This window comes from Copidosoma floridanum, unplaced genomic scaffold, assembly GCF_036245765.1.
Source record: "Copidosoma floridanum isolate Cflo_tuat_1 unplaced genomic scaffold, Cflo_Japanese_pri ptg000004l, whole genome shotgun sequence".
Lineage (NCBI taxonomy): Eukaryota > Metazoa > Arthropoda > Insecta > Hymenoptera > Encyrtidae > Copidosoma > Copidosoma floridanum.
Genome location: NW_028321881.1, coordinates 9775627 through 9791043, shown reverse-complemented (window position 1 = coordinate 9791043; position 15417 = coordinate 9775627). Strand labels below are relative to the sequence as shown.

General features: G+C 31.3%; 1 protein-coding gene across 1 annotated transcript in view; it reads left to right on the top strand.

Annotated features, from left to right (window-relative positions):
- Positions 1–15417, top strand: part of shtd (anaphase promoting complex subunit 1) — a 901519-nt gene that overhangs the window by 148022 nt on the left and 738080 nt on the right. The window contains exon 3 of the mRNA XM_089595858.1: positions 12342–12644. Within this exon, the coding sequence (XP_089451984.1) occupies positions 12342–12644 (303 nt within the window). The remainder of the gene's footprint in view (positions 1–12341; positions 12645–15417) is intronic.

Sequence of the window (15417 nt, the reverse complement as noted above, 5' to 3'; positions counted from 1 at the left end):
AAAGTGGGTAGAGGGCTTCCTGAGTATACAAGAGGTCAGGGATTCAAATTTTTTTGGGAACTGTTTTTTTTTTTTTTTTTTAGAAATTAGTTAAAAATAAAAAAAAGTAAAATTTAAAATGCGTGGTGTAGTGGGATGATGTTGTATAGTATGGTGTGGTGCTAAGACGTTGTGTGGTGTACTGAGGACCAGAAGTATATCAAGAGGGGCGGGGGGTAAAGGGGAAGAATCAAGCAAAATCCAATGTCGTTACACTTTTTCTTATATACACCAGTCTGAAATCGTTGATTTACTCCGCAGGGCAGAGCGTGCTTATAAGAGTATAACTTGAAAAAAAAAATTAAAGCTTTAAGATTTAAACACATGTTGTACTTTATCACAGTCGCATATTACTCTATAGTATAATTTTTTCAAATATTAAGCTTTAGCATGTATTAAAATTACTTATTTCATTGTGAATCCGCAAATATTTCGACATAGCATGATGGGTAATGATTGTTTCCATTGATGTATTTCCTACCTATTATCCAATAGTTTCAGAAACCTTATTTTATTTTAATATTTACATTCCTCATATAACCTACGAACTATAACAACTAATAACAGCACAAAATACACTGTAATTGACATTACAATAAAATCAAACAAACTGAGATGTAAATTTCTTTCAGAATATAACAGAGAATCAGAGGATAAACAAGAACTGTGAGAAACTGATCCATGAAAAACAACACGCAACTTGTTGCCATTAAATACACCATGGTGAGGCAAATACCAAGTTGCTATTTGATCAATACGTGACTTACTCGTGTGATTCAGAGTTAAACATTTAGTCATAAATGCTGTATAAGCATTAAACAGAGATTCATTTTTAACAAACTTATTTCCTAACTAATAAAATACTGCTAGGGTAGACTTATATAACTGTTCCTGAATTTGATAATAAGTGTCAGGGTAAACTTTAAAAGGAAGCCGAACAATATATCTGCCTTCAGCCTTTCTGAAACAAGTGTTAATAAAGAACTTTCCACAGTCTAATTCATCTTTACTCAACTGTGGTCGAGACGTTAAAGGCTTCTCTACCAATCAAAATTTTTGAACCAACTCGTTAAGTTAAGTATTTAACATTAACCATCACCAGTGAATTCTAATTCTATCTACAATCAAAGGGTATTTGACCAGAAAGTATCCAACCAACTTGTGAAGCTGATACAATGGGATTATTGGGAGAAAGCTTAAGAAATTTCTGTCCAATTATAATTGTATGAACTGAGGCGTCCAGTAAGACATCGATCTTATCTAAATTATCAAACTCTGGATCAGCCAGGATTAAGTTCTTACCATAGTTCAATTTTGCGAGAGAACTATCTACCAGTGACTGGTAAGAAGAAGTCTTAGACACAATTAAGGCGTTAACAGAATGTTGAAAACTCGTCTTAAAACGAGGACTAAATCGGAAGATGACGACTTGTTAGTAACCATGGAGACGATGCTACCCGCTTCTATTAAAGTCGTATTTACGGATCTCTGCTTCAACTGTATCAGGTCACAAAGTAACTTGGTGATAAATCAACTCTGGGAACATTGATCTATCAAAGCTCTTACCAACAGCCAAGAGCTATACGCAGCATATACAAATATACGAGTCGTAGCTTGAAGATCCTTAGGCAAAATGACCTCATTATTACTACAAGACTGTGCATTAACACTAGACTCCATTGAATATGGTATTTATTTATTTCGAGTCGGATACTTAGTCAGATTATTTGCCATATGCCTGTTAAGTACCCAAAAAGTGTTCGCCAAGTGCCAGCCATGTCCTTGTTAAGTTCCCAAGAAAAATGTACTCGTCAAGTTCCCAAAAAAAATGTTTCTGCCAAGTATGTGCATGATGTGCATCCGTTATCCGGCTCTACGCTGTTTCCTGTGAAGATGACGCTGTTTTAGATAACTACACAGAGTAAATTTAAGGTGAGAAGCGACTATTAGCGCCAAAGAACCTGTACAAACGTAAATGAAGCGGTCAATGTTAAAACTAAAATTTTTGCCATTTCACGCGTTAAAAAAAAAAAAAAAAGAAATAAATGATTTAATTAGTATTCAAGTGGAATTCCTCCACAAGTTTCGTTTATACTTCGAGTATTTTCTTCATTTTATGATGAGCCAATTTAAAGGTTGCTTAAGGTATAAAAATTTCAGTTTACGCGAAAAAATCTGAAATTTGATATTAATATACAATGTTATTAAATGAATTTTTTTTTTCTACTGAAATATGTTTTTTTTTGCCGGTTACTTTTTTTTAATAAGGCTTCTACTTATAAAACATTAAAATAATAGATTTATTATGATAAAAATACTGATATTTTTATTTGAAAAATTGGACAAGCTTGTTTAACTATTGTTGCTTTGTTAAGAAGAAATTTTTACCTACATAAAATACGTCTGTAAGTGTATTACTTAAATAGTTGTCTTTTCTACCAAAAATCATTTTTTCCGAAACCAGCTACAACCACTATAAAACAAGAATTGTTACTTATTTCCTTGGTTTTAAGGAGCATATAAAATAGTCACTAAATTTAAAGTTTGTTCATACAATATTTACAACGATCAAGTCATCTAGAAGCGCGACGAGTTAAGTTAGAGAAATCAGACGAAGTCTCAGCGTTCATGCTGCTATTTACTTCAGATTCGCATACTCGAATTTTCAGATAGTGAAAAATCAGTAATTTTGCTGGTATACCTGATGTATTTTGGTTTAATTCAGTCTTTTTTATCCTATTATACAGTTTTACCGACAAATATAGGCTAGTAAATCGTTAGAACAATAAAAAAAAGTACAAGTATTTTGAGTTCCATGAGACAGCATGCAGCGGTGGGAGCTAGTGGCTCAGTGATAAAGCGCTTGCTTCCCACCTGGAGGGCTTGGGTTTGACATTCCGCTCCGCCACTTACTTCTGGCCCTTCTGGGTAACTCTGTAGTATTTTTTATATGACCTAATCAGTGCGATATCAAATAATAAGGCACCTAGTATCATACTTTTATCGTGTCATGCAGACAATAGTACAGGATAATGATGCCGAAGGGGGGGAATGTCGATATCTTGTATACATAATTCACTGCCTTAATAACATACATCGCTGTAATGTAACGGTAATAAGGTAATACCTTCTACTACGCGATAACTTTTTTTTCAAAATTTTCTCTTTATTGTTTATTGAACACAAAGTCGATAATAGATGTACTACCTGTATCATGCGCCTGATACGCATAGTAAGTACCACCGACAAAGCCACTTTGTGTAAATCGTTGTCGTTTTTCTTTAAATATAAAATATTGAAATATTATTGATAAAAAATAACAGCTACTGTGCTTTTTTATGACAAAAACACAATTTAATAGATTGTTTGGTTATAATCCTATGATTTATAGTTGGCAACCTCGTTTTTGCAGAGTGGTATGTAGAGTGTGAGTCTACGGATTCGCGTGGAAATGTGCAAATAGGCGCACACTTTAGAGACGCGTGGAAGGGTTATACAGAATGTGCGCCTACGAGAGTAAAAATGCTGACTATAGCTATATAGCTGTAAGTGTATATAGTAAGAGCAAGTGATGGTCTGCAAGAGACTATAGGTACACACTCAGCATACCCCTTCCATACTTATCAAATAAAAAAAATGTGTGTACCTGGTTCAGCTGCTTGGCCGCGACGAGCCGCTCAAATCAGTGGAAAAAAGTGAACTTATCTTGTAGCATTGCAGCCAGCAATCTCTCTACTAATCTTTGTAACCGTATCACATATCAAGGCCCTCGATTTCCAATATTTAGCAGCGTATCTAACATCAATCTCTCTTTCAATGAAGTTTTTATGGATTTATCTTTGGTGCGATAAATCTATGTACGTATATATAACTTTGGAGTAATATTATCAATTTTCATAAATTTTCACATAGCTTAATATAGAAACAGTTAAAGTACCAAAATATTAAGCTCAAACAGACTCGAGAATAGGCATTCGATAAAAGTTACATTGACTGTCTTGGGCCTCGCTCACAAAGAGTGCGGAATCTGCATATGGAACCGGTTGAGCTCATGAGACTAAGAGAGAGAGAGAGAGGTCTCTTCCGTGCTACTTACGTGCACCTGCACCTCTCCACGATCTGCAATACGGAGTCACTTAAACCCATGAGAGAGAGAGAGAGGTCTTGCCCCATGCTACTTCCATGCACCTCTCTCTCACTCTAATGGGATCGAAGGGGTTTTGTCTGCAGATTCTGCTCTGTATATGATCGTGGCCTAAACTTTTCATCATATATGCTTACAGCTTACAGCAGTTATAGCAGATGCACTTGCTCGCGCGCGTGGGATATGTATAGCTGCTAACGATATCGTTGATATCTTATAACTTACTATCTCAGCTGAATGACAATGTGGCAACGCCTTGCGTTCAAGCAGCCGCGCCATTGCCCTCCAACCCTTTTTTTAGGGGTAGTTTAGAACATATTTTCAATCGCCTCTCATTTAAAAGGTATTTTTCCTAAAAATATTACTTGAATGGGAATTCTTTTAAAATAAATTGCTCCTCACTCCATTTTCCGGAAATGCCATTACATATTAGCCTGTAGATTCTGATAGTTGTTTCAGTATTATAATTGACCTGTCTAGACTTGATGCAATTTTTTTTTCAACTTATTAAGACTTACTATACGCTAAATCATTTTTTTTATTTTTTTTTGTACATTTGTCATTTTACTCTTTGTTCACAAAATGTGATCTTTTATTTTTTTTTTGTAGTGCAGATCGATTTACGCGTGAAATATTTTTCATGCTTGTTTACTTCTCTTAAAATTATTAAGTTATTCTCTTTTGTTAGTTAATAATTTAGTGAAAAATCCATCGAGCTACGTAGAATATTTTTATATTTATGAATAAATTTATCTGCAATGATTGGCCAAGGTTTCTTCTTATTTTTAAATATTTTTAACGAATGTAATCTACTAATGCTTTGTAGGTTCTTTTATTATGTCCATTAGAAAGTATACAGTGTACTGCTGTCAAAATTAATTGAATTTCTTTTTTTCCTTTTTATTCTGTGAAAATTATCCCTGGATATTAGTCCGTTAACATTGTTTTTAAGTTGCTGTTGGTTTCCACCTTTTTTAAAAAATTGATAGAATCTTGTGCTACCTACGTTTTTTATGTGTAAGTAAACGCGTATTAAGTCAAATGTTTTATCATTAAGTGTAATACTTAATTTTACATAATTGGGGATCTGTTTCCGCTGAAACTTTCTATTGTATCTAGTGATATTGTTTCTAAGGATTTTAATGCTGGATCTAATAGTAATAACGAAGACTTAGATTTTCGAATCTCGTTTTGTTTTTTATACATGTCTCGCAGGTCCTGCAAATAACTTGCATATGTTAATGCATATTTATAACGTAAAGCATAGGTGTAATCGTTAGTGACATCCGTTTGGCACCAATATGACCTCACAAATCATGCAGTTTTTGAAGTGAGGTCATAATGTATCGGACCCAATGGTCAATAGTTTCTTGAATGTTGATAATGTAGTAATCAAAAATGTAAAAAAATGGTTTCTTACGTTCATCGCAAAAGAAAAAAAATTTTTTTTACCTCACTTCACAATAAATAAATAACATTTATAATACAAATCTTCTAGTAAAATTCCAACTAAAAAATAATTTTTTGTTATCTTCTCTGGTTTTGTTACATTACGATAAATTTTCTTAGGGCAGTGTATAAGGCAATGTTGCTGGTAATGTAAGCTTTTATTGTTTGTTCAATAAAGTTTTTGAGCGGATGTTTTAGCGTTGGTATCAAAAGCGTAACAATGGGCTTAGAGAAAACAATAAGAAAAACAAAAAAATTTGTTTTATATTAATAAAAACGTAGTGTCTATTTGCAATAGATATCCATGTAATTACGTGGATATAGTGGATACCCATGCGCGGTGGGCAACTCTACTGTGCGGTACTTATTGGGTCCAAGTTCATGTTCTTTTCCGAGTGAGTAAAGCGAGCGAGGCGCATGCGTATACGTAGATATAAGGTGTGAATAGACACAGCGTAATAAAAACCACTATGGACATTGCTGTAACGTTAATGTATAGTGAAGCGAATGTCAATAGCTTATTTACATGCTTTTGCAAATTAAGTTGCTAATTAAATTCTTATTACAATTAAGTAAGATGTAAAAAAAAGGCAAATGAATGCAATTCTCTGTACCGATATTAATTGTATGATTTTCTTGCAAAGTAACCTAACCAAAAAGTTAAAAGTAGACTTTTTAACTTCCTGTATTTATTCATTTTAAAAAATTTTTTTTTTTTTTGTTTGTTTGTTTTGTTAATACAGCTTGATTAACACGGAATTAATTGATATTCAGTTAACTGAATTACTTTGTTTGGAGTTTATAAAATCCTAACAATTGACGTAATTCTTATTGTCAATCGAAAATTGGGACATAGGCATTTCCTACATCTATGATGTAACTATCGACATTTGCTGTACATACGTTCATTCCAATCTAACATGTGTCTTATCATACAACTTTGATAGAAGTATTTTTTTTTTGTATGCTGTACGAAGTACATGAATCTAATGATAAAGTAATGAAACAGGAAACATCACTTATATTAATGTAATCAATTGTTAGTGGATTGAATCCTATTTTCAAAGCTATTGACTATCGGGTCTGTGATTTTACTTAATGTTACTGTTTCATAAATTTTTTTTTTTATACATGATCTTATATTGATCTTGTATCAATGATTTCATGTTTTTTACTAATCAAATCTTTTTAGTCCTTTAAAATATTTTTTAGGGTTACGAAATTTACAATCTATATTTTTGATTCGTTACTGCTGTTATCTCTAGATAAAACTGGATATTTTGTGAAACCATTATCCTCTAAATTATTTTTCTTTGGATTCTAGTTAATATAAAGTTTTAATTGGGGAATATAGTTTCAAATATGTAAGGGTTTTATATCTTTCCAATCTTTATATCAAAATTTCGTCAAGTTTCGTAAAAAAATGGCCTCTTATATTGCTAAACGTTCGATATGTACTGCTCTTTTTTATTTTGTGTGATGTTGTGAGAGTTTTTGCGAAAAATTAACTACTGAATAAATAAATCTTTTTTCTTAAAAGTGTTTTAGTATTGCATGAACTCCTTTCAAACTAGCATATGTGTAAATATTTATTAGCTTATTCAGATAATATATTATTTATATTAGTAATGACAATAGAAACTCTTTTATTTCCTTAAAACTTTTATTACATTTATTCGGCCATATAAAATAAACATTTTTCCTTAGAAGGATATGTAAGGGTTCTAATGCAATCTCTGACCTGGGAATGTACTTATAATCGAAGTTTACTTTCTCTAAATATTATAACCATCGATTTTATACTATTGTGCAATATTGTGTGTTTTTAATAAGTCACTTCTTTTTGAGTGAATATACATTCACTGTATTAAGTTTAAGACCATGTACTTTCAAAACTTGCAGGGTATTGTGAGTGTGTTTTAAATAATCTAAATAGGTTTTTAAAAAAATATAAATTTCATCTGTGTAATTTATTTTAAAGAAGTCTTCATATTTTTAATCTATTCGAAAGAATTTCGTTAAAATATTGCCAAAGCTGATTTCAAGAAAAAAGATAAACATGTTTATCGCTAGTGCCCATAGAGAGTTACGAAAGCCGTTGTATATTTATATTTAACTTGTTAAGGAATAAACTAAAGACCAAGTTGGTGACTAACTTTGAAAAGTAAATACACTTTTTTACACGTACTACAAGATCATAAATCTTAGGAAACGGTTATCTTTCGGAAATAATAATTTCATTTAATTTACGGTAGTCAATACTGTGTCGTTGTAGCTAAAGCTGTCACGTCACTATATAACTATGGTTTTGGGCAAGTTATTGGCGGCTACTGCGTCTTATAATAGTATATATATTTTCTATCAATGTAATCTGACGACACATTATTTAATGTGCATTTTCGATGCCGTGGGCTACGAGCTAAGAGATGAGGGGAAGGAAATAGACGCTAAAAGAAAAAGAATGTCTGTAGAGTATGATTGGAAGGTATATGTGTAGAAGAAAAAGAAAGGAAATGCAGAAGCTTGCGATGTGTCTCTAATAAACTGAAAGCTGGGTTGTTGCGTCGACAACTTATTGTTTAAAACCTCTAATTATACGCCGATTTTTAGGAACATTTGATGGTAAGGATGCAAAGGGTGGAGCGCGGGCATTTATACAGATTACCTGCATAGCGCAGTAAAGTAATGCACGATGCAGCAGAGAGAGCGTAGGTCAAGAGGTATAGCAGAAGGTAGAGTATGGCTAAAGGAATATAGAAAAGAGTAGAATAGTGTGGTTAGCTAGACGAGAGAACAGCTGCCTTAGACAGAATCGCTGGAAGCAATCCGTGTAACCTAGCCAATGCTGAGACTAGGATGAGTTTCAGGTGGCGCAGCATGATAATGAGGACATTGGAAAGGTAGGTGTATTGTGCATAGTACACTCAAATCAGGTACGAGGATAGTGGTATCCGGGTAATCCGGGCGAACGAGTGTGTGGGTGCATGCAGGGATAAAGGGACTTTTAGGAAAGCGTAAGTGCGTGTAAATGGGATTTCTATATTAGTAATGTGCGCGAGTATAATAATAGGTATGAGGTGCGCATAAAATGGTGTGTGTATATATAAGATAGGTGTGGCCCTCCGGCTACTGAGGCAAAAAGAGGATCAGCAGTGAGGACAACCAGGGCGCTTGTACATTAACACAGACGTACTCACATTAAACACATAGTGTATCAATACATATATTTATATAAGGAGGAGAAAGAGACAATTAGACTTTTAAGAGTGTTTATGAAGGTGGAATAAGTAGCGCTAGTGTACTGTAAAATCCATATGTTATTTGTGTTCATTTCTAGCTAGTGTCGTATTTGTTGTATATTTGATGTATCCTTTCCAGTTTTCTTTCAAGAGAGTCTGGCATTTCTGAGTCAGATACCTAGGGCAGACCTTCTGAAGTGGAGGAGTTCAGTAAATAGATATGAAAATGGTAAAGTTTGAGAGAGTTTCGTGACAAGGTGTTGGGATGGCTATTTTTCGTCCGAATTATCTACGTCACAACACACAATCGTGATTTTTTTTCCCTTTTTCTTTTTTATCATCGAGAGTCACTGGTAAGGTGTACGAGCCATCTGACTCTTTCACGAGTTCTAGATTTATTAGTTTTTTATTTGTGTTTACACTTCTAACTTGTCTAAAATAGAGCATTCATAATGTTTCTTTGAAATATATTGGTTTTTAGTTAATTTTATTGTTGCTTTCAAATTTTTAATCGTACCAGCGACAAATTTTTCTTGAGCAAGTAATAAATCATTTTTTGTTGAAAGATCATTTGAATATTTTAGTTTACATTCATTTCTAAGCGTTACTGTTACGATCTGATTGATTTTCATACTTACATTTTCAATAGCTAAGTTCAAACTTTGAACTAATTCTAATTCTTTATTTCAACATGAATGAAACTTCACAATACAATCAAAGCTGGCGAACAAATCTTTCTTAAATATATCAGTTTCAATCATTATTTTTAAATGAAAATTGTTTTTTGTATTTTAAAAATATTCAAGTCTACCGTTAATACACCATAGTCATTTACGAACCTATTTAATGTTTGTATCTCTTTGATCCCACTTAATTTGTTAGTTAATTGTTACTTCTCAAAAAATTTGGAGTCTATCAATGTTACGTTAGCTTCAGAATTATGAAGTGCAATAGCATTATCATTAAAGACTAGTACGTTGAATTTTACAAGCAAAACAGTTCTTTGATTTTGCTGATTCCGTAAAATCTAGATTTTTTTGTTCTTACGCAGATATTTAGATGAAACTTTTTCGTCGACAAAACTCTCATTTCTTCGCATTAAAGTTTGTGTTCCAAGAAAGAACCACTGAACCAACGGAAACAGTATCTTCGATACAGAAGTAATTCAAGAGTTTAGTAGTTTATTATTCTTTCGTAAAGTAAAAGTTATGAAGTCCCTACTCATGCCTTCAAAAAAGTGTTTTTGTTCCAATGAGACACATCAATTAACTAATAATCAATATTGAAAAAATTTTTCAGATTTACCCGAGAGAAATTTTTTTTAGCTTATACTTTTGAAAATCAGTTTTTTATCTCGAGTTTATGGAAAAAATAACTTTTCTTTATGGAATGTCATTTCATTTCATCGTCAGTTTCAATAAATTTTTTGTCTTATGTTTAGGTTCAGATAATATAAAATTTTTACACGATATACCTTTAAAAAAATTTTTTTTTTTAATGTCAACAAGAGCTTTTTTTCGCTATTTTTGCTAAAATTTTATCTCAAGCAAAAATAAATTCTTATCTGAAACTGCGTGACAATATGACATTTCTTAAGATATCTTGTCAATTTAAGAATTGTAATTAACAAGGCCCATGTTGATAGCCGCTTCTTTAATGTATTTGAGTACTATAATGTCTTTTATCAAAAATTTTTACATTATTAAAATACATTTTCTAAGGTATTCACGTAATTTTATGTATTATAGATTTAAAATATTTTCTGATCCCTACTCAATGTGATCTTCCTATTTACAATCATTCCGCTGTAATTAGTTTTAAACAGCTTCGATTGCAAATCACGTTGTATTTAAATTTTTTGTCAAACTCCAATTGACACAATAAAACATTGCATAAAACTTTTACTTGTGTAATAGTATTCATTTTTTACCAACACATCTATGATATCCCTAGGGGTTTTTTAATGTAACCACTAATTTGTGGATTGAGTAGTGGAAGATAGGAGACTGATATTTGTCTCTGTAAAAAAAAAGAAACTAAAGAACCATCCAAATTTTTATTTCAGATATGTTGATGACATCGAAATATATATTTATAAATAATTAATTAAGGTTTAAGAGTATTGCAAGTTTTCAATAATAACGACGTAAATTCTTGTTTCAAAATGTACTTATTAATTAGAAGCTGACGATAAAATTACTTTCTTGATGTAAGCATTATAAGAAAAAACAATTTTTGTTATTTGATCAAATAAAAAAACCTTAAATATCTAAGACAGTTTTTAACTGTCTCTCAACTATCTGTTGAGCAATAAGGGATTCCCTGTTTATAGTTTGTTTAACTGTGCATTACTCCTTTCTAATAAACGCTTTGTTATTGCAAATTCTGTAAAGGTGTAATAGATTTTGCTGTAAAAGAATGACTTAATAGATTTTAACTAAATACTTTTGTTTGTCTAGGAAAGGATAAGGCAGACACAGTTTATAAATCCTTTTGTTATAATTTCCCAGCAGAATACACTAGTAACACTAAAATAACTTTGAAAACTCTTATTAAAGAACACATTATAAATAAAGTATAGACTTAGTTGTCGCGACTCATTATTACGAGTTTAACCTCACACTAGACTAGAATAATACAAAAATCATCGATAAGCAATCTAACTTTCGCAAAAGATTAACTTTCAAAATCAAGAAAATTCAGAAATGGTAAACGTCCATTGCCTATTTCAAATTGTTATCAAGTTTTTTTTTCGTCTCATACCTACATCAGCAGGCCTTTCTGTTATTTTAACGACAATTAGAACTTGTAAAGCGATGACGAGTAAGTAAGGTTTTAACGAAATCAATTCTAATTGTAATGCACGAATTATTTTCTGTTTTTTTTTTTTTTTTATTAAATTTAGTCTGATGAGGCTAGCACACTAAAACATCCAAACATCGCTACGAATACATACTCCTATAAATTAAGTTACTCTCTGTTTAGTAAATTATTTTAAGTTTGCTTCTGACTGAGTGCTCGATTTCTCTTAACATCATATAGCAATAGTGAACTCGATTACCCATACGAATGATTCTAACACACTGCAAAGTTTTTGCAAAGGGCTCATTTTTATTTTATATGTATTACATAAGTAAAGGTCTTAGTTTTTTGGCTTTCACACATAAAGTTTATGCCCAGTTAAGCTTTACTTGATATTTTTGCTTGTATTTTATAATTTATTTTTGCATAATTCTGGTATATTGCGATGACTCCCCCCCCTCCTGATTGGAAGGTATAATACACTGAATGTATACTTGTATGTATATTATACAAGTAAGTATATACTTGTATGTATTGTATGTATGTGTATTATGACTAAAAATGGAGATTAGCTCGTAGTTCGCGTGGGGTGCTCAGCCCACTACTTAACGGATATAATAATACATGTGTTGTAAAATATTTCTGTAAACAAAAATTCTTATTTTTAGAATGCCTTTTGGACTTTGCAAAGCGATGAATACAATCAGGAGGAGGAACTCTATTGTTTTGGTAATCTGGCAGTCTCCAGTAAAGGAAATTTAATTGGAAATACTCTACAAACATCTTTTATTTGTGAGTATAAAATAAAGCAAGTTACCTGGTGCAAATTTGTCACAGAAAATTGGAGTGACATTAACTTGACTTGCAAAAAAAATAACTTCACAATGCATGGCATTTGTTTGTTGGATAATCACTCTCTAAGAATTTTCACAAACACAGGAGAGAACTATGTATCAAATTTGCAAACTAAGGTAAAAAAGTTAAACAATGATACTTCAAACTAGCATACTGATTTTTTCATATGATACATTAACTTATTAGTCATGTATTTACCTTTTAAATCAAATAAGATTGTACTGCATCGAGCATATACATGTACGTTTAACATATTCTTATCCTTATCTTATCTTTTTGTAACAGAAAAATAGGTGTCAAAGGTATGTAAATCTATATTTACGCGTAAATAGTTTAAACATAAAACTTGCTTTATTATTATTAAATAAATAACAAATAACTTTATGGAGTTGCATCTTCTCATGATTAGAATTTTTCGGTAATGCTTCTAAAAGTATTAGAAAACCGATAATACGTAACTAATTTAAATTAACCATCCATTTTGTGTTAGATTCTAACTCAGCTACAAACTTTAAATATTACGTAGGCCTATACTTAGATAACTTTCAGGAGTAAGTATGTTCAGATATTACAAATAAGTAAAGGTGCATAAAAAGATCACACAAGTAATGTTTGATAGATTTGTGAGATCAGAAACTTAAAAATGTAAACGCAGACTAGAAAATTTAAAATGGATTTTAGAGATTGATTTAGTTGAAAAAGAATAATGATAATTACAACAATAAAAAAAGTTGACAACTGTATTTATCTACAGCATCGATAATTAACTAATTAACTCACGGTTCTTTCCGTACGTCAACGGATGCGAGTAGCTTTTAAATTTTGTCTAAGCTTAATGGGTCAAAAATCTGTTATGTTGCACAAAAGATAGTGTTTTGACTACACAGTCATGAGTAAGATCATTATATGTTTAAAATCTTCTTGTTATTTATATGTTATTTATATGTTTAAAATCTTCTCTTTGTCTGAATAATATAAGCATCCACAAAAAAAAAGTACAATCATAAATACTGTTACTTTAAGATACCTGCCAGTTACTAAAAAATAAAATATGTTGTAAATGTGTGAGTGCTTACAGAATTGATGGAGATAAATACTAAAACTTAACAGAAGTCAATCATTTCTTATTATTGATTCACATCTCATCAAAATTATCACAATCTAGGAAAAACAAACTTTACACTACATGCAGGACTTTGTCATGAAAGATTAGCTAATGTACACTCAAGAAAAAAACTTGTTATCAGAGTGGGTTTGTGACCTGAAATAACTTGCAGTTCTCTAAAAGCCAAATTAAATAGCGATGAAAGGATGAGCAAAGCTGGGGAACAGATAATTTTACGTAAAGAAAGAAGACTCTCAATATCTTCATGCAGATGAGCTGGAGATGCTAATTCGTTTGATAATGTTATAAACGATTGACTAAGACTCCTCTCTTTTAATGAGAGAATTCTCGAAAGCTGACACAAAGTCTCATAGGGTAAAGCACTCACTCATTACTTGATTCTCTATGGTTTCTTTTTTATTTCTTGAGATCCTGCACTTTTTCTGCCCTCATTTTGGCTCTCCTTCAACCCCTCTGCCTTATTGGCGCACAATGTCAGATTTTGAACATTTTTTTCAAAAATAAATAACTTTTCAAGAAAATATGATACCCTAAAATTTTTTTTATGGAAGACAGATGAATGCAGAATAGGGAAAAACTGTAAAAGTTGCTATAAAAATTATTTCAGGCAGGAAAACTTATAAAAATTTAGATTTTCCTGATAAAGTGTTATTCCGGTAAGCGATTTTCAGTGAAATTAAGATTTTTATAAGGAACAATACTACTTTATCCTTGTTATCACGCACCCTCGTCAAATATGAGACAAGATATTGTTTTTACACTCACGGTTGTCAAGATAACCTCAAAATATTTTCTCCAGTCAACTTACTACACAGTGTATGAGATTTTTTTACCGTTCGTAGACACATGAATATTCTAATATATTTTATTGGTCTGCATCTCCATCTCTAATTATAGTTATGTCAGAGTTTCACGAAATAAAGGTCCATAACCTTAAAATAACTTTAATTTGGTGACATGATAGTTTCCTACGACTGGTAAACATGATGCAAAGAATAACTGTTTTTGACACCTAAACTATTTTGCTATTTTCTCTGAATAAATACAACAGTTAAATATATTTAGTTTTTTTAATTAATTAAAAATTTATGTTACCGTAATCACAACATATTGCCCTAAAATTCAAATATTCAAAATTTATCACATGATAAATACTTGAGAATATTTGGAAAAAAAGTAATTGTCCCATATTATATACTGAGCTGTATTCATCCCAATTCATTTAAAAAATGGTGTAACATAACTTGTAAATTCTAAAAATCAGATGTATTTCAGTATTTTTTTGATAAATGTTATAGAAAAAATCATTGTTAATACGTTCATTTAATAAATATCTCAACATACAAATCAAAAACTTCAGCAAGTAGTTGACAAAAATGAGATTTGCAACATTTTTTTCTCATAGCCGCAAAATAAGTGGACTTATTAAAAATTATACATTGTCATTGATTACTGCACCATTTATTCCTGATCACTATAATTTTTCTACATCAAACCATCAAAACAAATTACTAGTTTAGATTATTGCATTAATTTTTTTCTGAAATATAATTGAGAGATCGTAACAATTTGCTAATTTTTGTGGTACAAGTTTTTCGTAATATCTCATTTAATCTTACACATCACAAATTTGACAGTATACTGAACTTGCAACGATAATACTGAGTGTAGTATGTAATAATGTAATGTTATAGAGGCTACATTACAAGAAATAAAAAAATAAAACGTGTTCTATCGTATGTTACGTTATTCGAACACTTGTA